General features: G+C 45.1%; 2 protein-coding genes across 3 annotated transcripts in view; one reads left to right on the forward strand and one right to left on the reverse strand.

Moving 5' to 3' along the window:
• The window catches only part of LOC123506322 (titin-like), a 170244-nt gene that overhangs the window by 94936 nt on the left and 51046 nt on the right, over positions 1-24262 (reverse strand). The window contains 2 exon segments of the mRNA XM_045258289.1: positions 561-15230; positions 21976-22105. Coding sequence (XP_045114224.1) covers positions 561-15230; positions 21976-22105 — 14800 coding nt within the window.
• LOC123506325 lies at positions 15701-17412 on the forward strand. Of its 2 annotated transcripts, none has more exons than XM_045258295.1 (3): positions 15701-16403; positions 16956-17037; positions 17205-17412. In XM_045258295.1, the coding sequence occupies exons 1-3, from the start codon at positions 16220-16222 to the stop codon at positions 17314-17316; spliced, it is 378 nt and encodes a 125-aa protein (XP_045114230.1). In that variant the 5' UTR covers positions 15701-16219; the 3' UTR covers positions 17317-17412. The 2 variants fall into 2 exon arrangements, 1 of the variants encoding a protein (XP_045114230.1); XR_006675404.1 differs by having other exon boundaries at positions 15703-16403; positions 16956-17076.

The raw sequence follows: 24262 nt of genomic DNA on the forward strand, positions 1-24262 counted from the left end.
TTTACTGATGCAATGATGCTAGTGGAAACATATAGGCTAGTCATCAACTCCAGTGTCAGGCATCATGTTGTAGGAAGTTTGCACTATTCTTGAATAGACACAACGCGCACGACGAAACGATTGGTGTCAGTGACCAAATCTCAAACTGCTGTCATGCAGACCTCTTATGATAAATTTCTCCTTAACAGACGGGAATATATCAGGTCAAGAGGTGACAAAAACACTTACAAACGCAATACGTTGATGCACATGTGATCAATCAGTAGGCAATGAAAAAAGAAAAGAAAAGAAAAAAAAACACACACTTGAAATGCATGCCAACAAGTAAACCACAAATCAAAATAAATAAATGATGAAAAAAAAAAAAATACTCAAAAAAAAATACACATCACACCGTGTTATTCCTTGTTCTGGATACTACACAGTAACGAGACTCCGTTAAGGTACATCACGAACAACAAAATGTATTAAGACACAATAAAATACATAAAAGTTAGTGATTTCTGTTATGAAGACAAAAGTCGAGAGTGAGGTGAGCGTGAGAGTGGGCAGGACAGTACCTTCCAGCACCAAGTTGGCGATGGTTGTGGCTTTGCCGGCCACGTTGACGGCCTCGCAGGAGTACATGCCCTCATCGTCTTCCGTGGTACGCACAATGGTTAGAGTTGACACTCGGTTCTCGTAGCGGATAATTCTGTTGTGACTTGGAAGAATCTCGAAGCTATTGAAATACCACTTCACTTCAGGTGGTGGGTAACCCTTCACTTCACACTTGAACACAGACTTATGAGATGGCTTAACCACCACGGGCTCCAAAGACTGTGAAAAAGATGGGGGAATAACTTCAACATCTTTTGGCTTCTGGTGAGCACGTTTAAGTGATTTTATGATAGTGGGCTCCTTCGGGGTCTCCATCTCCAAGATCTCCACTTCAATTTCAGAGAACTCCTCCTCTTCAAGATCCATAGGCTTTGGCTCAAGAGGTTTCTCTGGTTTATCTTCTTTAGGCTTCTTAGGCTTCTTCCTTGGTTTCTTTTCATCATCTGGTTTCACAAATGGTTCTTGTGGAGGTTTTTCAGGCTCAGGGATTTCAGGCTCGTATGGTTTACCCAGCTTATCTTTGGGAGTTGGTTTAGGTTCCTTTGGCTTCTCTTTCTTAAAGGGCTTGAGCTGAATTTCTTCTTTTTCATCATCTTTTGGAATCCTACGCCCTCCCCACTTAGGTATCTCTTCCTCCTCTTCTTTATCAGGCTTCTTTCTTGGCTTCTTTGGTTTTGTTTCTTCGTCTTGTGGAATCTTTTCTTCATCTTTTGGCTTTGGAGCTTTTGGCGCCTCTTCTGGCTTTTCTTTAGGTTCAGGTTGAGGTTTGAGAGGTTTCTCAAGATCAACCTTCTCTTTCTCAATAATCTCGGGCTCTCCACGCTCAAATGGCTGAAGCTCGACAGGCTCACGGTCAGGAAGGTCTTTCATTGGCTTCTTCTTAGGTTTACGAGCCACTTTTTCTTTGTCTTCTTCCTCTGGTTTCTTCTTGGGAATTGGTTTGAGGTGAGGTTCCTCTGGTTCCTTTTCAGGAGATTTAGGTCGACGCCTTGGGCGTTTCTTTTTGTCTTCTTCTTCTGGCTCTTTTGGTTTTTCTTTTCCTTTTCCAAGTTTCATTTTTCTTACTTCTTCCGTCTCGGGCTCTTCCTTCGGCTTCCTTTCATATGGTTTCTTCTCAGTCTCTTCTTCCTTTTTAGGTGTAGGAACAGGAATAAATGGCTCATATTTCTCTAGTTTCACAGGTTCCTTGTCAGGAATTTCCTCAGGAACGTAAGTCTCATATTCAGGAGGAGGAGTCCAAACCCTCTTTTCTACTGGCGCAGCTTCAGGTTCTTCTGGTGTCTCAACATGGTCCAGTTCCACTTTCTCGAGAGTTACCTCTTCAGGCACAAAGATGTTTTGAGAAGCTTTTCTGAGCTTAACACCAAACACTTCAACACTGCCTTCTTCTGGTGCCTGGAACAACTGTGGTCTCTTCTTCTTTGGCTTCTTTGGCAAGTCGACAGGTCTTTCTGCAGGTTTCTCAGGCATTTCTGGTTGTTCTTTCTGTTCTTCTGGTTCTTCAGGCTTTGATACCTCTTCTTCTTCAGGTCTAGTTTCTCCAGGTGCCTTCTTCTTCTTCTTGGGCTTCTTGTGTGGCTCAAGAAGAATTCTCTCATGTTCAGGGATATCTGCGTCATATGGCTTACCAATTTTATCTTTGGGAGTTGGTTCGGGCTCCTTTGGCTTATCTTTCTTGAATGGCTTAAGCTGAATTTCTTCCTTCTCATCATCTTTAGGAATCCTGCGTCCCCTCCATGATGGAGTCTCCTCTTCTTCTTCTTTATCAGGCTTCTTCCTTGGCTTCCGTGGTTTTGTTTCTTTGTCTTCTGGAACCTTTTCCTCATCCTTTGGTTTGTCTTCTTTAGGTACCTCATCAGGAACCTTCTCTCGATCAGGCTTGCTGTAAGGCTCCAGTGGAGTCTTTTCAGGTTCTGGAATTTCTGGTTCATATGGTTTGCGAGGCTTGGTTTTAGGTTTCTTTTTTGGTTCTTCTGGCTTTTCTTTGTCGAAGGGCTTGAGTATGACCTCTTCCTTTTCCTCTTCCTTTGGCGGAAGTCTCTTGCCTCTCCAAGAGGGTACTTCAGGTTCTTCTTCCTTCTTCTCAGGCTTCTTTCTATCCTTCTTGGGCTTCGTTTCTTCCTCATAGGAAGGCTCCTTGTCATCTGGCTTTGGAACTTTGGGCTCTTCTTCTGGCTTCTCTTTAGGTTCAGGTTGAGGTTTGAGAGGCTTCTCAAGATCAACCTTCTCTTTCTCAATAATCTCAGGTTCTCCACGCTCAAATGGCTGAAGCTCGACAGGTTCACGGTCGGGAAGGTCTGGTGTTGGCTTCTTTTTAGGTTTACGAGCCACTTTTTCTTTGTCTTCTTCCTCTGGTTTCTTTTTGGGAATTGGTTTGAGGTGAGGTTCCTCTGGTTCCTTTTCAGGAGACTTTGGCCGACGCCTTCCACGCCACTGTTTGTCTTCTTCTTCTGGCTCTTTTGGTTTTTCTTTCCTTTTCCCAAGCTTCATCTTCTTTACTTCTTCCGTCTCAGGCTCTTCCTTTGGCTTCTTTTCATATGGTTTCTTCTCAGTCTCTTCTTCCTTTTTAGGTGTAGGAACAGGCATAAATGGCTCATATTTCTCTAGCTCCACAGGTTCCTTGTCAGGAATTTCCTCAGGAATGTAAGTCTCATATTCAGGTGGAGGAGTCCATACTCTCTTTTCTACTGGCGCAGCTTCAGGTTCTTCTGGTGTCTCAACATGGTCCAGTTCCACTTTCTCGAGAGTTACCTCTTCAGGCACAAAAACGTTTTGAGAAGCTTTTCTGAGCTTAACACCAAACACTTCAACACTGCCTTCTTCCGGTGCCTGGAACAACTGTGGTCTCTTCTTCTTTGGCTTCTTTGGCAAGTCGACAGGTCTTTCTACAGGTTTCTCAGGCATTTCTGGTTGTTCTTCCTGTTCTTCTGGTTCTTCAGGCTTTGATACCTCTTCTTCTTCAGGTCTAGTTTCTCCAGGTGCCTTCTTCTTCTTCTTGGGCTTCTTGTGTGGCTCAAGAGGAATTCTCTCATGTTCAGGGATATCTGCGTCATATGGCTTACCAATTTTATCTTTGGGAGTTGGTTCGGGCTCCTTTGGCTTATCTTTCTTGAATGGCTTAAGCTGAATTTCTTCCTTCTCATCATCTTTAGGAATCCTGCGTCCCCTCCATGATGGAGTCTCTTCTTCTTCTTCTTTATCAGGCTTCTTCCTTGGCTTCCGTGGTTTTGTTTCTTCATCTTCTGGAACCTTTTCCTCATCCTTTGGTTTGTCTTCTTTAGGTACCTCATCAGGAACCTTCTCTCGATCAGGCTTGCTGTAAGGCTCCAGTGGAGTCTTTTCAGGTTCTGGAATTTCTGGCTCATATGGTTTGCGAGGCTTAGTTTTAGGTTTCTTTTTCGGTTCTTCTGGCTTTTCTTTGTCGAAGGGCTTGAGTATGACCTCTTCCTTTTCCTCTTCCTTTGGCGGAAGTCTCTTGCCTCTCCAAGAGGGTACTTCAGGTTCTTCTTCCTTCTTCTCAGGCTTCTTTCTATCCTTCTTGGGCTTCGTTTCTTCCTCATAGGAAGGCTCCTTGTTGTCTGGCTTTGGAGCTTTGGGCTCTTCTTCTGGCTTCTCTTTAGGTTCAGGTTGAGGTTTGAGAGGCTTCTCAAGATCAACCTTCTCTTTCTCAATAATCTCAGGCTCTCCACGCTCAAATGGCTGAAGCTCAACAGGTTCATGGTCCGGAAGGTCTTTCGTTGGCTTCTTCTTAGGTTTACGAGCCACTTTTTCTTTGTCTTCTTCCTCTGGTTTCTTTTTGGGAATTGGTTTGAGGTGAGGTTCCTCTGGTTCCTTTTCTGGAGACTTTGGCCGACGCCTTCCACGCCACTGTTTGTCTTCTTCTTCAGGCTCTTTTGGTTTTTCTTTCCTTTTCCCAAGCTTCATCTTCCTGACCTCTTCAGTTTCCGTTTCTTCTTTTGGCTTCCTTTCATACGGTTTCTTTTCAGGCTCTTCTTGCTCTTTAGTTGTAGGTTCAGGAATGAATGGCTCATACTTCTCTAGCTCCACAGGTTCCTTGTCAGGAATTTCCTCCGGAACATAGGTCTCATATTCAGGTGGTGGAGACCAAACTCTCTTTTCTACTGGTGCAGCTTCAGGTTCTTCTGGTGTTTCGACATGGTCCAGTTCCACTTTCTCAAGAGCCACTTCCTCTGGTTTAAAGACATTTTGAGAAGACTTTCTGAGCTTGACACCAAAGATTTCAACATTTTCTTCCTCCGGTGCCTGGAACAACTGTGGTCTCTTCTTCTTTGGCTTCTTTGGCAAGTCAACAGGCCTTTCTGCTGGCTTCTCAGGCTTTTCTGGTTGTTCCTTTGGCTCTTCAATCACCTCATCTGTTGATACCTCTTCTTCTTCAGGTCTAGTTTCTCCAGGTGCCTTCTTCTTCTTCTTGGGCTTCTTGTGTGGCTCAAGAGGAATTCTCTCATGTTCAGGAATATCTGCATCATATGGCTTACCAAGCTTATCTTTGGGAGTTGGTTCAGGCTCCTTTGGCTTATCTTTCTTGAATGGCTTGAGCTGAATTTCTTCTTTCTCATCATCTTTAGGAATCCTGCGTCCCCTCCATGATGGAGTCTCTTCCTCTTCTTCTTTATCAGGCTTCTTCCTTGGCTTTCGTGGTTTTGTTTCTTCGTCTTCTGGAACTTTTTCCTCAACCATTGGTTTGTCTTCTTTAGGTACCTCATCAGGAACCTTCTCTCGATCAGGCTTGCTGTAAGGCTCGAGAGGAGTCTTTTCAGGTTCAGGAATTTCTGGCTCGTATGGTTTGCGAGGCTTGGTTTTAGGTTTCTTTTTTGGTTCTTCTGGCTTTTCTTTGTCGAAAGGCTTGAGTATGACCTCTTCCTTTTCCTCTTCCTTTGGCGGAAGTCTCTTGCCTCTCCAAGAGGGTACTTCAGGTTCTTCTTCCTTCTTCTCAGGCTTCTTTCTATCCTTCTTGGGCTTCGTTTCTTCCTCATAGGAAGGCTCCTTGTCGTCTGGCTTTGGAACTTTGGACTCTTCTTCTGGCTTCTCTTTAGGTTCAGGTTGAGGTTTGAGAGGCTTCTCAAGATCAACTTTCTCTTTCTCAATAATCTCAGGCTCTCCACGCTCAAATGGCTGAAGCTCGACAGGTTCACGGTCAGGAAGGTCTTTCGTTGGCTTCTTCTTAGGTTTCGAGCACTTTTCTTTGTCTTCTTCCTCTGGTTTCTTCTTGGGAATTGGTTTGAGGTGAGGTTCCTCTGGTTCCTTTTCTGGAGACTTTGGCCGACGCCTTCCACGCCACTGTTTGTCTTCTTCTTCTGGCTCTTTTGGTTTTTCTTTCCTTTTCCCAAGCTTCATCTTCCTGACCTCTTCAGTTTCCGTTTCTTCTTTTGGCTTCCTTTCAAACGGTTTCTTTTCAGGCTCTTCTTGCTCTTTAGTTGTAGGTTCAGGAATGAATGGCTCATACTTCTCTAGCTCCACAGGTTCCTTGTCGGGAATTTCCTCTGGAACATAGGTCTCATATTCAGGTGGTGGAGACCAAACTCTCTTTTCTACTGGTGCAGCTTCAGGTTCTTCTGGTGTTTCGACATGGTCCAGTTCCACTTTCTCAAGAGCCACTTCCTCTGGTTTAAAGACATTTTGAGAAGACTTTCTGAGCTTGACACCAAAAATTTCAACATTTTCTTCCTCTGGTGCCTGGAACAACTGTGGTCTCTTCTTCTTTGGCTTCTTTGGCAAGTCAACAGGCCTTTCTGCAGGTTTCTCAGGCTTTTCTGGTTGTTCCTTTGGCTCTTCAATCACCTCGTCTGTTGATACCTCTTCTTCTTCAGGTCTAGTTTCTCCAGGTGCCTTCTTCTTCTTCTTCTTAGGCGTCTTGTGTGGCTCAAGAGGAATTCTCTCATGTTCAGGAATATCTGCATCATATGGCTTACCAAGCTTATCTTTGGGAGTTGGTTCGGGCTCCTTTGGCTTATCTTTCATGAATGGCTTGAGCTGAATTTCTTCTTTCTCATCATCTTTAGGAATCCTGCGTCCCCTCCATGATGGGGTCTCTTCCTCTTCTTCTTTATCAGGCTTCTTCCTTGGCTTCCGTGGTTTTGTTTCTTCGTCTTCTGGAACCTTTTCCTCATCCTTTGGTTTGTCTTCTTTAGGTACCTCATCAGGAACCTTCTCTCGATCAGGCTTGCTGTAAGGCTCCAGTGGAGTCTTTTCAGGTTCAGGAATTTCTGGCTCGTATGGTTTGCGAGGCTTGGTTTTAGGTTTCTTTTTCGGTTCTTCTGGCTTTTCTTTGTCGAAAGGCTTGAGTATGACCTCTTCCTTTTCCTCTTCCTTTGGCGGAAGTCTCTTGCCTCTCCAAGAGGGTACTTCAGGTTCTTCTTCCTTCTTCTCAGGCTTCTTTCTATCCTTCTTGGGCTTCGTTTCTTCCTCATAGAAAGGCTCCTTGTCATCTGGCTTTGGAACTTTGGGCTCTTCTTCTGGCTTCTCTTTAGGTTCAGGTTGAGGTTTGAGAGGCTTCTCAAGATCAACCTTCTCTTTCTCAATAATCTCAGGCTCTCCACGCTCAAATGGCTGAAGCTCGACAGGTTCACGGTCGGGAAGGTCTTTCGTTGGCTTCTTCTTAGGTTTACGAGCCACTTTTTCTTTTTCTTCTTCCTCTGGTTTCTTCTTGGGAATTGGTTTGAGGTGAGGTTCCTCTGGTTCCTTTTCGGGAGACTTTGGCCGACGCCTTCCGCGCCACTGTTTGTCTTCTTCTTCCGGCTCTTTTGGTTTTTCTTTCCTTTTCCCAAGCTTCATCTTCCTGACCTCTTCAGTTTCCGTTTCTTCTTTTGGCTTCCTTTCATACGGTTTCTTTTCAGGCTCTTCTTGCTCTTTAGTTGTAGGTTCAGGAATGAATGGCTCATACTTCTCTAGCTCCACAGGTTCCTTATCGGGAATTTCTTCCGGAACATACGTCTCATATTCAGGTGGTGGAGACCAAACTCTTTTTTCTACTGGTGCAGCTTCAGGTTCTTCAGGTGTTTCGACATGGTCCAGTTCCACTTTCTCAAGAGTCACTTCTTCTGGTTTGAAGACATTTTGAGAAGACTTTCTGAGCTTGACACCAAAGATTTCAACATTTTCTTCCTCCGGTGCCTGGAACAACTGTGGTCTCTTCTTCTTTGGCTTCTTTGGCAAGTCAACAGGCCTTTCTGCTGGCTTCTCAGGCTTTTCTGGTTGTTCCTTTGGCTCTTCAATCACCTCGTCTGTTGATACCTCTTCTTCTTCAGGTCTAGTTTCTCCAGGTGCCTTCTTCTTCTTCTTGGGCTTCTTGTGTGGCTCAAGAGGAATTCTCTCATGTTCAGGAATATCTGCATCATATGGCTTACTAATCTTATCTTTGGAAGTTGGTTCAGGCTCCTTTGGCTTATCTTTCTTGAATGGCTTGAGCTGAATTTCTTCCTTCTCATCATCTTTAGGAATCCTGCGTCCCCTCCATGATGGAGTCTCTTCCTCTTCTTCTTTATCAGGCTTCTTCCTTGGCTTCCGTGGTTTTGTTTCTTCGTCTTCCTGAACCTTTTCCTCATCCTTTGGTTTGTCTTCTTTAGGTACCTCATCAGGAACCTTCTCTCGATCAGGCTTGCTGTAAGGCTCCAAAGGAGTCTTTTCAGGTTCTGGAATTTCTGGTTCATATGGTTTGCGAGGCTTGGTTTTAGGTTTCTTTTTCGGTTCTTCTGGCTTTTCTTTGTCGAAAGGCTTGAGTATGACCTCTTCCTTTTCCTCTTCCTTTGGCGGAAGTCTCTTGCCTCTCCAAGAGGGTACTTCAGGTTCTTCTTCCTTCTTCTCAGGCTTCTTTCTATCCTTCTTGGGCTTCGTTTCTTCCTCATAGGAAGGCTCCTTGTCGTCTGGCTTTGGAACTTTGGACTCTTCTTCTGGCTTCTCTTTAGGTTCAGGTTGAGGTTTGAGAGGCTTCTCAAGATCAACTTTCTCTTTCTCAATAATCTCAGGCTCTCCACGCTCAAATGGCTGAAGCTCGACAGGTTCACGGTCAGGAAGGTCTTTCGTTGGCTTCTTCTTAGGTTTACGAGCCACTTTTTCTTTGTCTTCTTCCTCTGGTTTCTTCTTGGGAATTGGTTTGAGGTGAGGTTCCTCTGGTTCCTTTTCAGGAGACTTTGGCCGACGCCTTCCACGCCACTGTTTGTCTTCTTCTTCTGGCTCTTTTGGTTTTTCTTTCCTTTTCCCAAGCTTCATCTTCCTGACCTCTTCAGTTTCCGTTTCTTCTTTTGGCTTCCTTTCATACGGTTTCTTTTCAGGCTCTTCTTGCTCTTTAGTTGTAGGTTCAGGAATGAATGGCTCATACTTCTCTAGCTCCACAGGTTCCTTGTCAGGAATTTCCTCCGGAACATAGGTCTCATATTCAGGTGGTGGAGACCAAACTCTTTTTTCTATTGGTGCAGCTTCAGGTTCTTCTGGTGTTTCGACATGGTCCAGTTCCACTTTCTCAAGAGCCACTTCCTCTGGTTTGAAGACATTTTGAGAAGACTTTCTGAGCTTGATACCAAAGATTTCAACATTTTCCTCCTCTGGTTCCTGGAACATCTGTGGTTTCTTCTTCTTTGGCTTCTTTGGAAGACCAACAGATTTCTCTTGTTCCTCTGTTTTTTCTTTTTGTTCAACTGTGTCTTCAATCATTGAAATTTGTTCTTCATATTCTTCAGTTTTGATTTCTCCAGTAACCTTCTTTTTCTTCTTTGGTTTCTTGCTTACCTCCTCATGTGTTTCCAATTGTGTCTCTTCAGTTTCTTTCTCTTCAGGCATGGGTTTTTTCTTAGAAATAGGCTTCAATTTTGGCTCTTCCTTTTCCTCCTCTGGTCGCTTTTGCAAACGCCTTCCTGGCTTCAGTCTTACCTCTTCCGTTTCCTCTTCCTCTGTAGGAAGCCATCGTCCTCTCTTGATCTTAGGTTTCTTTCCTTCCTCAATAACGATCCTCTGTTCCTCTATACTCTCTTCTTCAGTTGTTTTTGTTTTTGGTTTTGGACGACGTCTTATCAATCTACCATCTGTGGTGACAATCTCTTCTATTATTTCATACTCTGTCTCTGTCTTATCTTCCACGTCTTCAGTCTCTTCAGGAGCCTTCTTCTTAGGAGTTATTTCAGATACGGTAACTTGTTCTTCCGTTACCTCTTCTTGAGTAATTTTAGTTTTTTGTTTTGGCTTTGGACGACGTTTAATTACTCTAGTGCCAAATGCAGTGACTTCTTCTTTAACTACTTCATACTGTGCTTCTGTAATATCATCCATCTCAAGGACCTCTTCATAGCCATCAATATCAGTTGGTTCCTCTGGCATACCATCTGGCACTCCTTTATCTGGCTTCTTTGGAAGATCTTGTGGAGTCTTCTCGGATTCCCGAGTTTTTGGTTCCAGTTGTACCCATTCACTCTCCGGAAGATCTTGAGGTTTTGCTTTGCCTGATTTACCAGGTGTCATTTCTTCTTCCTCAGGCATGGCTTTCTTCTTGGGAATAGGCTTTAGCTGTGGCTCTTCCTTTTTCTCCTCCGGTCGCCTTGGTAAGCGCCTTCCTGGTTTTAGCCTAACCTCTTCTGTTTCCTCTACTTCTGTAGGAGGCCATCGCCCCCTCTTTATCTTAGGTTTCTTTGCTTCCTCAATAACGGTTTCCTCTTCAATGGTGTGCTGATACTTTTCAATGGTTTGATCATCTTCAGTCTCAAATCTTTCCACTGTCTCAAATGTCTCAGGCCTTTCAAGATCTACATGTTCCCTTTCAGTTAACTCCTCAATAACTGTTTCTTCTGTTTCACCAAAGGTATCCCATTGACGCTTCTCCCGCACAGTTTTTGGCTTCTTGGGCTTCTTCACATGCTTCAGCTCCACAGTTTCGATGGTGTCTTCCTGAGTAACAAATTTCCCAGGAACTCTCCTTTTGGGAGTTACTCTTGGCATTGAAGGCTGTTCCTCTATAGTCTCCTCTTCAGTCGTTGATTTTGGTTTCGGTTTTGGTTTTGGACGACGTCTTATCAATCTACCATCTGTGGTGACAATCTCTTCTATTATTTCATACTCTGTCTCTGTCTTATCTTCTACGTCTTCAGTCTCTTCAGGAGCCTTCTTCTTAGGAGTTATTTCAGATACGGTAACCTGTTCTTCAGTTATCTCTTCCTGAATTATTTTAGTTTTTTGTTTTGGCTTTGGACGACGTTTAATTACTCTAGTGCCAAATGCAGTGACTTCTTCTTTAACTACTTCATACTGTGCTTCTGTAATATCATCCATCTCAAGGACTTCTTCATAGCCATCAATATCAGTTGGTTCCTCTGGCATACCATCTGGCACTCCTTTTTCTGGCTTCTTTGGAACATCTTGTGGAGTCTTCTCAGGTTCCTGAGTTTCTGGTTCATAAGGCCAGCGAGGTTTAGTTTTGGGTTTCTTTTTGGGTTCTTCTGGTTTCTTTTCGAAAGGTTTCAGCTCTACCGTTTCCTTCTCTTCATCCTTGGGTTTAAGTCTTCTGCCTCTCCATGATGGAACTTCAGTCTCTTCTTCCTCCATTTCTGGTTTCTTTCTTTCTTTCTTGGGTTTTGTTTCATCTTCCACTTCGAACTGTGAGTCTTCTGAAACAGGAACTCGTGTATCTTTAAGAGGTTTGTCTTTTCTATCAGCCTTTGGTTTCCTAGGCTTTTTCAAAGTGACTTCCTCTTTCTCTGAAATCTGTGGCTCCATGCCTTCCTGTGGTTCCAGTTGTACCCACTCACTCTCCGGAAGATCTTGAGGTCTTGTTTTGCCTGGCTTACCAGGTGTCATTTCTTTTTCCTCAGGCATGACTTTCTTCTTGGGAATAGGCTTTAGCTGTGGCTCTTCCTTTTCCTCCTCTGGTCGCCTTGGCAAGCGCCTTCCTGGTTTTAGCCTAACCTCTTCTGTTTCCTCTACTTCTGTAGGAGGCCATTGCCCCCTCTTTATCTTTGGTTTCTTTGCTTCTTCAATAACGGTTTCCTCTTCAATGGTGTGCTGATACTTTTCAATGGTTTGATCATCTTCAGTCTCAAATCTTTCCACTGTCTCAAATGTCTCAGGCCTTTCAAGATCTACATGTTCCCTTTCAGTTAACTCCTCAATAACTGTTTCTTCTGTTTCACCAAAGGTATCCCACTGACGCTTCTCCCGCACAGTTTTCGGCTTCTTGGGCTTCTTCACATGCTTCAGCTCCACAGTTTCGATGGTGTCTTCCTGAGTAACAAATTTCCCAGGAACTCTCCTTTTGGGAGTTACTCTTGGCATTGAAGGCTGTTCCTCTATAGTCTCCTCTTCAGTCGTTGATTTTGGTTTTGGTTCTGGTTTTGGACGACGTCTTATCAATCTACCATCTGTGGTGACAATCTCTTCTATTATTTCATACTCTGTCTCTATCTTATCTTCCACGTCTTCAGTCTCTTCAGGAGCCTTCTTTTCAGAAATAAATTTAGATTCAATAATTTGCTCTTCAGTAGTCTTCCTTTCAGTTATTTTTGGTTTAGGCTTTGACTTTGGACGACGTTTTATTATTCTAGTGCCAAATCTAGTGACTTCCTCTTTAATTATTTCATACTGACCCTCTGTTGTGTCATCAACCTCATAAAATTCCTCATTTATCTCAGTAATGCTTGGCTCCTCTGGTATTTCTTCAGGTGCCATACCATCAAAGTCTACTTTACCAGGTTGACGAGACACATGCTTCAACTGTACTTCCTCTGTTCGTTTCTCTCTGCGGGTGACTCTCTTCCCTCTCCATGGTGGGAATGTTGGTTCATCATCCCTATCTCCCTTTGGTCGTGGTCTGCCATCTGGTAAATATTCTTCATCATCTTGAGGCTCAACTGGTTCACCATCTTCTTGAGGGGGTTTGTATTTTCTTGGTTTTTTATAGGGTTCTTGGGGAATTTCCTCCGTCTCAGGAATTTTTGTGTCATATGGTTTACCCAGTTTGTCTTTAGGTGTTGACTTGGGTTGTTTGGGTGCATCTTTTCTAAATGGCCTTAACTGTATGTCATCCTTTTCATCATCTTTTGGAATCCTTCGTCCTCTCCATGATGGAGTTTCATCTTCTTCTTCCTCATCAGGTTTCCTTCTTTCTTTCTTGGGTTTCAATGGTTCCTTCTCATCAAGTGGCTCTTCATCCTCTATGCGTTTTGTATCATCTGGAATGCCATCAGGTACCTTTACTCTCTCAGGCTTCCATGGAAGCTCTCGACGAGTCTTGCCAGGTTCAGGAATTTCAGGCTCATAGGGCCACCTAGGTTTGGTCTTGGGTCTCTTCTTTGGTTCGTCTGGTTTCTCTCTTTCAAAAGGCTTCAACTCCACTGTTTCTCTTTCTTCGTCCTTAGGTGGGAGTCTTCTACCTCGCCATGATGGAGTTTCAGGTTCATCTTCCTTCTTCATAGGCTTCTTTCTATCTTTCCTTGGCTTTGTTTCTTCATCGTCTACAGGTTCTACATCTTCCTCGGGAAGAGAAGTATCGATTTCCTCCAATGGTCTATCCTTTTCTTTTCTCTTTGGCTTCCTCGGCCTCTCCAAATCAACTTTCTCCTTTTCTGGGATCTCTGGTTCTATTCCTTCAAATGGTTCTAGTTCTATTTGTTCTCTCTCAGGAAGACTTTGAGGTGTTCTTTTACCAGGCTTGCTTGTAATCATTTCCTTTTCTTTCAGCTCGGTCTTTTTCTTAGGAGTAGGTTTCAACTGTGGCTTTTCACCCTCCTCTTCTGGTTCCTTAGGTAAGCGTCTCCTTGGCTTAAATGTTACCTCTTCCTTTTCTTCTTCTTCTTTTCCAGGCGGCCATCGCCCTCTTCTAATCTTTCGTTTCTTTTCATCTTCTGGCAGAGGTTGTTCTTTGGGTTCCCTCTGGTATACACTTTCCTCAGGCTCTTCATCTTTTGGTTCTCTTATCATTTTGTATGAATCAGGCTCTTCAAGTTCCACAGGTTCCTTTTCAGGAACTTCCTCTGGAGTGTACTTATCAGTTTCTGGCAATGGACTCCACTCTCGTCTTTCACGTTTAGGTGTTGGCTTCTTGGGCTTTTCTACATGTTGAAGATCGACTGATTCCAGTGTTTCTTCTTCAGGAACAAACTGTCTAGGTACTGTTTTTCTGAGAGGCACCTTAGGTATTGTGAATTCCTCTTTCTCAGGTAAAGGAACTCTCAGTTTTCTTGGTTTTGGCTTTTGTGAATCTTCTACTTGTCTTATGTCATCTTCTTCAACAGTTTCTACATGTTTTGAATGTGCTTGGTCATCTATTTCAATATAATCTTGGGGTATCTGTCTTATGTCACTGACATCTTTGTCTGTGAGTGCACGTCTCCCTGGTTCTTCTTTAGTAGTCTCTGGGAGATCTGTATGTGGTTGCAGAGGTTCCTTTCTATCCTTTGAAGGCAGCCTCTTGGTCCTCCATGGCACAGTTCTCGGCTCTTCTTTCTCCTTTGGCTTTCCTTTTTCAAAAGATCTGAGTCTGGTTGTCTCTCCTTCCTCAGGAGCTTTAGGAATTCCTCTGTCAGGTTTCAAGAGCACCTCTTCACCAGGCTTCTCTCCAGGCCTCACTCTTCTCCTGCGCAAGATTGGCCTTTTTCCTGGTTTGGGTTCCTCCTGATCCTGTGGCATGTGTGGAAGCCTCCTCTTCACCATGCGGGACCTACCCCTCTGGCTAAGATCTTGTCTCGGTGGTTCATATTCTCCAATATCACCATATTCACCATCAGGAATTTCGTCAGAATCATAATCATAGTCTTCATAATATTCATAATAGTCTTCCCCATCTTCCTCTCCAAGGTCTGGTTCTTGTTTGGGAATATCTTCAGAAGGGAAAGCTTTCCTGTCTTCTACCTCCTTTGAGGGTGTCCTCTTGGTTCTCCATGGCATGGTTACTGGTTCATCTTTCTTCTCTAATTGTTTCTTTTGAAAAGGCTTAAGGTGAGGCTTTTCACCTTCTTCAGGGAGTGCCTTGGGGACTCGTCTACCAGGCTTCAAATGCACTTCCTCTGGAGTCTTGTCTTCAGGTCTCACTCTCCTCCTTCGTAAGATAGGCCTCTTTCCTGGCTTGGGCTCTGATCCATCCTGTGGCCTGCGTGGGAACTTTCCCTTCACTGTGCGAGGCCTTCCCCTCTGACTAGGTTCTTGTCTCGGCGGCTCGTACTCCCCGAGGTCCCCATATTCACCTTCACCCTCTGGCATTTCATCAGTATCATAATCATAATCTTCATAATATTCATATTCATCTTCATGATCTTCAAACTGCTGCGGGCTTCCAGGTTCCTCTGATATCGTGTCTTGTGCAGTTTTCTTAAGTCCCACTTTAGGAAGTGAATATTTTTCAATTTCTTTTGGTGCAAATGGTGCTGGGGTTCTTTTCAATCTCGATGCTGCTGAACTTATATCCTCTGTTTTCTTCTCTGCGAGCCATGGCACTCTTTCCCTCTTCTTTCTTTCCAAGTCCTCCTCTCTTCTAGGTGTGAAGCCTCTTCCTGGAATACTTTTGTCCCGACCCGGCCTAGCGGGGCTGAGCGAACACCACCTGGCGGGACTCGGAGACTCCCAGCGGCGTCTACGAGACTCCCTCTCTTCAACACGGTGCATAAGGTGAGCATGATCCTCCTCTTCTGTATAAGAACCTGTGGGGAAGTAATCCAATCATGATCCATCATCGCCGGCCACACATATGTCTCCAAGGGATGCATGAAAGCCGTACAACACTTCGCCACAACTGATCTACATGTGTTGCTCAATACAGAGTGGCCTTAATTACGTGACGGTCAACTAGTAAATACACATAAAAAAAAGTGAATTAATGAATAAATGAATAAATAAATAAATAAATTCAATAAATTTAACAAATTTCTCCTCATGACAAAGGCTGCATCATCTGTGAGTCAACGCTTCACAAACAAATGATTCACGAAGGAACGCCTCATTGGGAGGGACTAGAACCATGACGTCATCACAGAAAGTCCAAACTTAAAAATGATTCGCGGCGTCCTCACGGGGAAAGCCAATGCCGACACGCACCGCCCCTCCCACTCTCGCTATTGGCCGAGTGTGGCCACGAGGCCGCTGACGTATGTGGGCGTGTGTAACGCTATAACTACCAGAGCAACTCCCTTGGCAATTCAGTTTCCTCTCAGCAGTCGTGGTGTGAAGACTCAACAACTCTCTTGGCTCGCTCCTCAATGAAAACTGAAACTGACTCGAGAAAGGTTTAACTTAACTTATTCGGCAACAAGCTCAGTGTTTCTTCATCCTGTAAGAGAAGCTGAGTTACAGATACACTTCCTGAAAATACGAAAACATTTTCATAAATAGAAAGTCAGCATAAGAAGCTACATAAAGTCCTGCAAAACAACATGCATTAAAGTGATCAAGTGACCGCCAGTACGAGTGTAAAGAAACTGTAAAGTTGAAAAAAATATACACAGAAGAAATAGTCGTTACTGTTCGGGAAGACCCAGAGAGAGATTTTATTATTGAGCCAAGAAAAACAAAAGTGGAGTGCGATAGAAGCATCCCGGTGTAGCATAAGTGAAGAAGGGCGATAAGAGTGACAAGTGCCGAGGAGAGGAAGTGTTCAGACTCATGCGGCCAAGATGCAGAGTGCTCTAAATTGATGGCAAGTGCTTTGGCGCCAAGACCATTTAGCCAAGCCAAGTCTCTCAACGGAGTGTGTACAGAGTGTGCATTTGTACTGCTTCTTCTCACAGTGGAAGACAGAAACATTGCTGCAGCAGCTGGTACAAATTGGCACCGTAACGGCTATGGTTTAGGGCAAGTCAGGAGCTTCGCTTTGAGGGGTGAGTAAGAGGTGATTCACTGCCTTTCTTGGCCCATCTGACGTATAGAGGTAGACCCGACACCCAGGCATCCCGGGGCAAAATTAGTCACTTGCCGTATTACCTCATTTGGTGCTGCCTTCCCCTGCCTGAGCGTCGAGCTCCCAGTGCCCTCATAAGGCTCGCCAATGTTGCCGCCACCGCTGCCCTTGAGACTCATTCGAGTGGGTGCCAACGCTCATTTTATCTCATTAGATACGTTGCACACGTTAATATTTATAGGAAAAGCTTAGATTTAAAGATTGTGCTCTATTAAAAAATTATATATATATATATATATATATATATATATATATATATATATATATATATATATATATAATAATCTTGGCCATTTTTGGTGAATGACCTGTAGGGCCTATAGCTCGTGTGTATCAGTGGCCGGTGGAGCTCGCACTCTTTAGGTTTAGACAGCTGGGGCACCAGTATTAAGGGTCATGTATAATTAGCTCGCAACACACTGGCCAAGGACTATAAAACACCACCACCGACCTACACTTTTTTCTTCGACAGATCGCAGTTCCGGCAGAGAGGAGCAGCAGGACAGGCGTGCAGATGGCTGGCGGCCCAGTGGCCTCGCCTCGCACCCGTGCAGGTCTCTCATTATTGTATAGAAAAAAAAGTTTCACCATTTGTATGTACTACTTTGGCTATTTAAGTATCCATCTTATTCATGTTGAGCTGTGTGGTACTCTTGGAACCAGTATATTTCTGATATCTTAAATATGTACTTGTTTGGAAAGCGAATGTGAGTTTTGACAGGTGCCTGACACGTGCTGCAGCAGCTGGCTCTGAGGCGAAGAAAACCACCTGCTCTCCACTCACGCCGCCGCCCCGCAGCAGGGAGGGAGGGCCCGACGAGCACCACAGGTAGCGTTTGTCTTTGCTAGGTGACAGTAGCCTCACGGGGCAGGTTGTCATCTTATTAGTCAGTGTTATTTTTTTAGCCTCTATTAAATAAACAACAAAGGGATGTGTTTTCTTACAACCTCATTTCTTCTTTTCTTTTATAAGACGCATAAGCCTTTAGTTCTAACCTCCCATCGCCACCTGTCACATGGCCCAGAGTTGCGCGCGGTCTTTGCCTCGCAAAGCCTCCAGCTGTTCGCTCACAGGTTTCTAAGTCAAAAGGAATGTAGCTGCACCTGACAACCTTGAGCTCGCTACCTCCCAAAAGAGGAAACTATTTGGCTGCAACATTCAACTCCTTTAATGAAGTAACTTCTTGAACGGTTTCCAAAATATGTCCGTTAAGTCAGAGGCGCTGCAATAGACGTGAGCCACCAATATAGCACCACCCACTCCGCCACCCGCTGTACTTCAACAACAACCTTGGTGCCTCCGAGGCCACTGCAGCATGAACGAGGAACGACTCATCGCCTCGTGTGTGTGTATGTGTGTGTGTGTACATCACAGATTTACTAGTCTCATGGGAAGCACCAACGCGTTGAGAGGCTGCACAGTTCCCACAGCCGTCAAGGCGCAGTCAAGGCTACGTCACCAAATACATATCTAGCACTCTGGCTCACCACCACACAGTTTGTCATGGAACCCAAATATTTAGGGCAGACAGACGTCTTTAAATAGTTATGAATAAACGATGACGAAAATCAGGGTTTTGCGAGACGCACCGTGACGACAAACAGGGAAGGAAGGTAGATCACCTTCAACCTATACATTCTTGCCTTGTCCACGGCATGACATTTATACCAAAAGTGTAGCAATCAAATCTGATTCGTTATCAGTTTATCTAGGTTTAGACTCCCTGCGATGGAGAGGTGGCGGAGAGCCAGCCGCCACCTACCATGGCACCGTGAAAGCAGCTCAGGTGGAAGTATATAAGTGAGCGTGTATGTGTGTGGCGGAGGTCTGGGGTGGGGCAAAGAAGCAAAAGTGAAAGATTGAAGTGCGAAGGACGAAGGGGAAGACGAAGTTGCTGAAAGTTTTAATCAACTTGAATTTGGGGAACACGTTAGGCAAAGACTGTATGTAATCTCTATAAAAAATGTTTGAATAAAAATGCTGAGAATAAACATTCTATGTGAGTCACGCGTTCTAGGAAGAAGATGAGCTACACAGGTAAGGCAGCGACACCTTGAATCATCGCTGAAGTGTAAGTCTGACAAAGCACAACATCTGGTGAGCCGAGAGTGGGGTGTTCTCGAACCGTCCCTCAAGGATTCCTCCGCGTTAGGTAGTGTCCCTATGTGTCAACGTGAGTCACGGGGTGTGGGAGAGAAAGGTGTGTGTATAAGCTAGGTCACCTACTTAAACTCCTCCATGAGACCCGGAGTCTAGCGGCCGAGGTATTGCCTAAATATACATGACCGACGCGGGGGTGTCTCCTCCCACCTCGCCCCCAGAACACACTAGCCCTGAAAATACTACAAAAGTACCCCACCTCACTCGACCCCCCACACCCGCTTTGGCTCGCCTCTGATTTAGCCCGCTGTATATACACCACACCACCACTACCGTCACCACAACGACCTGCTAGCCTCTCCTGCACCTCTGCACCACTACTTTTACTTCATCCCCACATCTGCTACCTTCTCCACCCTCTTCGCCCCCTCACCACCACAACATTGCGGGCGGGCCACATCTGCCCCCCTCCTCGTCCCCAGAGCTAATTATACACCTCCCTACCATATGTGCTCGTCCTCTGCCCTCCTGTCAACCCTGCACACCTGAACACCACCTGACTATATACACACACACACACTCGTACAGATGACAAAGAGCTATCACCGGCGGTATTTATTTGCATTATCAAACTCTCTCTCTCTCTCTCTCTCTCTCTCTCTCTCTCTCTCTCTCTCTCTCTCTTTCTCTCTCTCTCTCTCTCTCTCAGCTGTGAAGACATAATAGCTCCAAACATATGCCGCTCCTCTCATCCTAAGCTTCCGGTTGCTTTCACCTTGGTTCCCTCTCCCTTCCTCTCTGCTTTTCTTCCTCCCTCCTCTCCCCACTCTATGCCTCACGCCAACTTTACGCTACAGCAGGCTCGCCAAGGTTAAAGAAATACTGTGGTTTGTGAAGTTAAATAACAATAAGAGAGAGAGAGAGAGGGTTGGAGGGATGGAGAGGGGAAGGAGTATTTTTGTTTCACTGTCGCTGCTTAGATGCGTGTCAGAGTAACTGTGGACGTAACTGTTTGAAGCGTACAGACAGAGTGTCACTGGGAACAAACGTTACTCTGGTGTGTGTGTGTGTGTGTGGACGTTTTAGAAGCATTTCATTGAGTCCGGGGAGAATTTTTTGAAGGATTCCTGAAGATGGTGTGCGTGTGCGTTATAGAAGGCGTATGGCGAAGCTTCTGGTAATATTTTTGTACAAACAGGATGCGAGGAGAGCCCCACACAAAGGTAGAAAGTGAAGCGCGAGCTATGGGGCGGTGAACATGTATGCGCTTATAAAAATAGACCAACCTCCCTCCCTGCCTGCCTGCCTCGCTATCTCACGGCGTCTGTCGCACACAGCTTTAGCTCTTAAGTCCCTGGCAGTACGAAAGATAGTTCCACCAGCAGAGCACGGCAAGTCTTAGGGCTAACGGGCTGTGACTCATTCCCACCCATTTCTGCACATTTTAAGAGCGGAAAGTTACGGTGTCTTATGTTTACGTGTGGCGTGTGTGTGTGCGTGTATACATGACAGTAAATACTTGTGGTGTTAAAAGGGTCTTTCATCTCACAATTTTCGTATGAATGTAATAAGTGGATGTGTGTAAGGCTCGGTGTTTATATGTACATTTTTCCTTGTCAAGGGTGGAGCTGGCGATGTGTCATGGGGGATCGCGTGGTTCATTTCTAGTGTGACAGACGCACCAGCTGGAGAAGTCAGTGTCTACCTCCGTCACCGCCCCGTGTCTGAGTCATAACTGGGAGTGAGCCGCTTTCTCCCCATCCTCCCCCCTCTATCTCTCCCTCTCTCTCTCTCTCTCTTTTCACTGACAACGTTTCCACTTCACAAGGCAGCTGCTTTCTGGCGCTCCTCGTTTACTCACTTCCTCTCACATATGCACCGTGCCACTTTTTATTTAAACTTTTCTTTTTCAAAAATTTCATACCATAAATAAACATATATTTTCAACTCTCTGTGGGTGTCCCTTGCACTGGCTGTCTCGGGGAGGCAGTGGACCAAAGTTGTATCCATCACCTCCTCGTCGGGACCACCGGGGCCTCAGCCCCGGTGGTCCCAATACACATTTTAATACATACTAAAATTATTAAAGTTACCACCACCACCACCACCACCACCACCCCCACATAAGCAGCAGTCAGCCCCCGGGGCAACTGTTAGTGAGGTGCTCGGCCCACAAACGTGGAAAGGTAAACCGTAAGTTTATATCACTGATTGTTTTATTTATGTTTCCCAAGTTTTTGTACATTATAATAATTTGTTTATAAGGCTGAGGAAACAATACAGATGGTGTATGGCAACAGCCAGTCATGCATCCCTTCACCTCTTCGTTATCATACAATAGTAAGGTTTAGTCCCGAACCTCAGAAATATCCAATATATCAGGAGATTGAGCATAGTTTAAACCTCCGCTGGACAGTTAAAACTTTTGTGAGCACCGACACAAGAGAATTTTCTCATCAAGCCAAGTATGAAAAAGGGGTTTTGAATAAATGAGAATAATACGTTAAGCATACAAAAATATGAGTCTGCTAAGGCCAATAAAACAGTCCAGGGAAAGTCCATCATGGTAAAACGTTCAGCTAAAAAGACAGAAGATATAACAGAGCCAACAGTCTATGGTCAAGCACATACAGAGGTCAACTGGCACTACTCGTAAATAATCAGACTGAAAATGGTGCAGCTACTTATGCCAGAAAATGGTGCAGCTACTTATGCCAATGCTGCTGAGCTTGGCGGCGGCGCTGAGGCCAAGCAGTGCCCGCTTCACACGCCAGACAGTTCGAGGCCAGGCGGAAGGCGCAGACCTCAGCAGCAGCAGTAAAGATGGAAAGTGACTGTCTGGTGCATGAGGCGGGGGAATGCTTGCCTCAGCGCCCCTGCCTGTGACGTATGTATCTCACTATCCAATCACTTAGCAAGACGAATGAAAAGGCACCAATGAAAGACTCCAAAGGGATGGAGGGAGGGGAGGGAGTCTATTGTGAAAGGCCGTCCCCTATTCCCTCGCCTGAAGGGTCGGGGACGCCACATTGCAACGATCAAGAAAGATAAGACCCTAAGCCGCTATAGGCCAGGCGGTCCGCTAAGGATCAGCACAACACAGGGAGTGGCGGTGCAGTGTGGGGGGAACAGGTAGGCCGGGCCGTGAAGGGGGCGCCGGGGGGACATTACTACCAGGTTGTCGCACTAGGTTGCTGCCTGACACAAGGATGCAGCAGCAGCATTACGACGCCTCGCCGACCTGCACAAGGCGCGGCGTGGCGGGCACTCTTTACATAGAGGGGGAAGGGAGGGCAACAACCAAGTGGACGGACACATCCCGCTCACACTGCACCGGGGGGGAGGGGAGTGTGACGAAGCATCCTTACAGGACGATCTTAGGCGTTCTTACTTTTGACCGTGAGCAAGACGGAGGTCTCGGCCTGTCCAGCGGAGTTAGTGGCCCGGCAGGTGAAGGTGCCGGAGTCCTCGGGATAGGTCTGCTTGACGTCCAAGACGGCTGAGTTACCTTCCATGAACATCTGGGAAGAAAAAAACACGTCCTTGGTTACAACACTGTTCATGAATCTAACCTTACCCCCTCTCTCTCTCTCTCATCAACATACAAAAACCAGAGATAATATTCTGGTGCAGGCGGTCAAGGGTTTGAGTTACTGAAATATGGGTCACTGCACCAAATATCGGAGCTTTACTCAAAAAGTTCGACGAGGCGCTGATCGATCTGGCGGGCGTCAATAGGTCATCATTTGCAAGCACAGCATATTGAATCCGCTTAATACACGCACGTACCCCCATAATGATAGCACGGAAAAACTCGGAGATGAAACTAAAGCGTAAGGAATAATAGATTTTCTGCTGTAATGATACAGTGAAATGGCAGACATAAATAAAAACACCGTTTTTGCGTTATATCTAACCGCAATATACATAGTAGTAAGTAGTAACCAACTTTTAATGCATAAATCATTCATTAGATGACAGTTCAATCATCAAACGGCAACTTTCGTGCTGGCAGAGACTGAGGAGTTGCGATTCTACTAACAACACATTTATTGACAGAAACTTCTGTGCCGTTTAATTCAATATCTTTAATTACTGTTGTCTTTCTTCTCGCTCACTCTCTCGGTTCTATGCAGCAAATAAAAGTTAACAGGAGAGCGGCGTCCCATCCCTATTCCGTCCTTTGCCCGGGCAGACTCTGTTGAGGGCGTCGCGTTGGCGGCGGTGTATCGTGTTCCGCCGGGGCCTCGGGAGAGCGTGTTCTAATTATTACAAGCTGTACCCGGTCTTTGTCACCACCTTAACGTCGGTGTAGAGACCTTCCCCTCCACTCTCTACCAGCCGAGCGTGGCTAAGGAGGCGCCAGTGTGCTCTTGTGACAGTTTACGACAATGTACAGTATGGTAAACCAGTAACCCTAACACTATTGTTACAACAACAACAATAACAACAACAATAATAATAATAATAATAATAATAATAATAATAATAATAATAATATCAATAATAATAATGATATTTATAATAATGAATTTCCGATTAATTTGAAGACTTTTTTTCTAACTCTCCTAATACTGGAGCATGAGATTTTTGATAAGTCAATAAAGTAAACTGAACGTGAAATCAACAAGCGCATCTCCACGCATCATTGACGGGAGCCTTGGGGCGAGTTCAGCTTCCTATTATGAGTCATCGCAATGACTGCACCTCTTTAAGTAACGTCTGGGAAGGCGGAGGCCAGATGGTTAGCCTTCCAATCTGACATGATTAAATGCTGGCATGATGGCCTATTGATCCTGGCAGTCTCGGATCGGTCAGTGATCCTATCAGCGCATCCATCGCCACCAAACGACAGGCCGGCAACCCACCCATTTATCTTGCTAACACGCCATGGATAAATGAATAGATCAGTTAAGTAATTACTCTGATCACTCTTAATATATGCCAGGTAATGACTTTGATGATGTTTTGTGGTTGCATTAATAGCGTGTCCTCTTCCTATTCTTAAATGGTGGGGCACCAAACCGCGGATTATTGTGTACAGCTCCCCCACCCCTTCTTTCCATCCCAGTCTTCACACGCTAACTCTCGCCCCATGGCAATAGATCGCATGTCACAGCCAGACCATTATACGCCCCCTTTTACGTAAGGCAGAACACTCATGACAGGCCAACTGCGCACAGGATGACCTGTTGCCATAAATAGCCGTGAATCAGGCCTGGGCACATCTGCTGCCTGATGGCGCGATAGGAACACTCCACTGACACCTTCAAATCACTCTTCTGACAGCCCCTCTTTAACTCCTCTGATGTGTCCCTGCTCTCAATTGATACATACCTTCATACTTCATACACACTGGCAGATGTACAATACATATATAGCCAACTATATAGAGACAGACAAAGGAACAGATTCAATAGGCACTATATTTATCTTTTCCTAAAGCTATAGAGAGAATTTGAGTGGCTATGATTGTTTCCTATCTTCATAATACCATATATTGAAATATAGCAGTGTGTGTGTGTGTGTGTGTGTGTGTGTGTGTGTGTGTGTGTGTGTGTGTGTGTGTAATTCACCTCGGTGGCCTGCTGGTCACCCAGCCAGTCTTCCCCATTACGGAGCGAGCTCAGAGCTCATAGACCGATCTTCGGGTAGGACTGAGACCACAACACACTCCA

The sequence above is a fragment of the Portunus trituberculatus genome, chromosome 19, assembly GCF_017591435.1.
Source record: "Portunus trituberculatus isolate SZX2019 chromosome 19, ASM1759143v1, whole genome shotgun sequence".
In the NCBI taxonomy this organism is placed as follows: domain Eukaryota; kingdom Metazoa; phylum Arthropoda; class Malacostraca; order Decapoda; family Portunidae; genus Portunus; species Portunus trituberculatus.

Bases quoted from the DNA above. Each gene is read 5' to 3' on its own strand.
- LOC123506325 (XM_045258295.1), top strand. From the start codon at position 16,220: ATGGCAAGTGCTTTGGCGCCAAGACCATTTAGCCAAGCCAAGTCTCTC. The intron at 16,404-16,955 runs GTGAGTAAGAGG...TTTCTTCGACAG, and splicing joins CAGGAGCTTCGCTTTGAGGG to ATCGCAGTTCCGGCAGAGAG. The intron at 17,038-17,204 runs GTCTCTCATTAT...GAGTTTTGACAG, and splicing joins CTCGCCTCGCACCCGTGCAG to GTGCCTGACACGTGCTGCAG.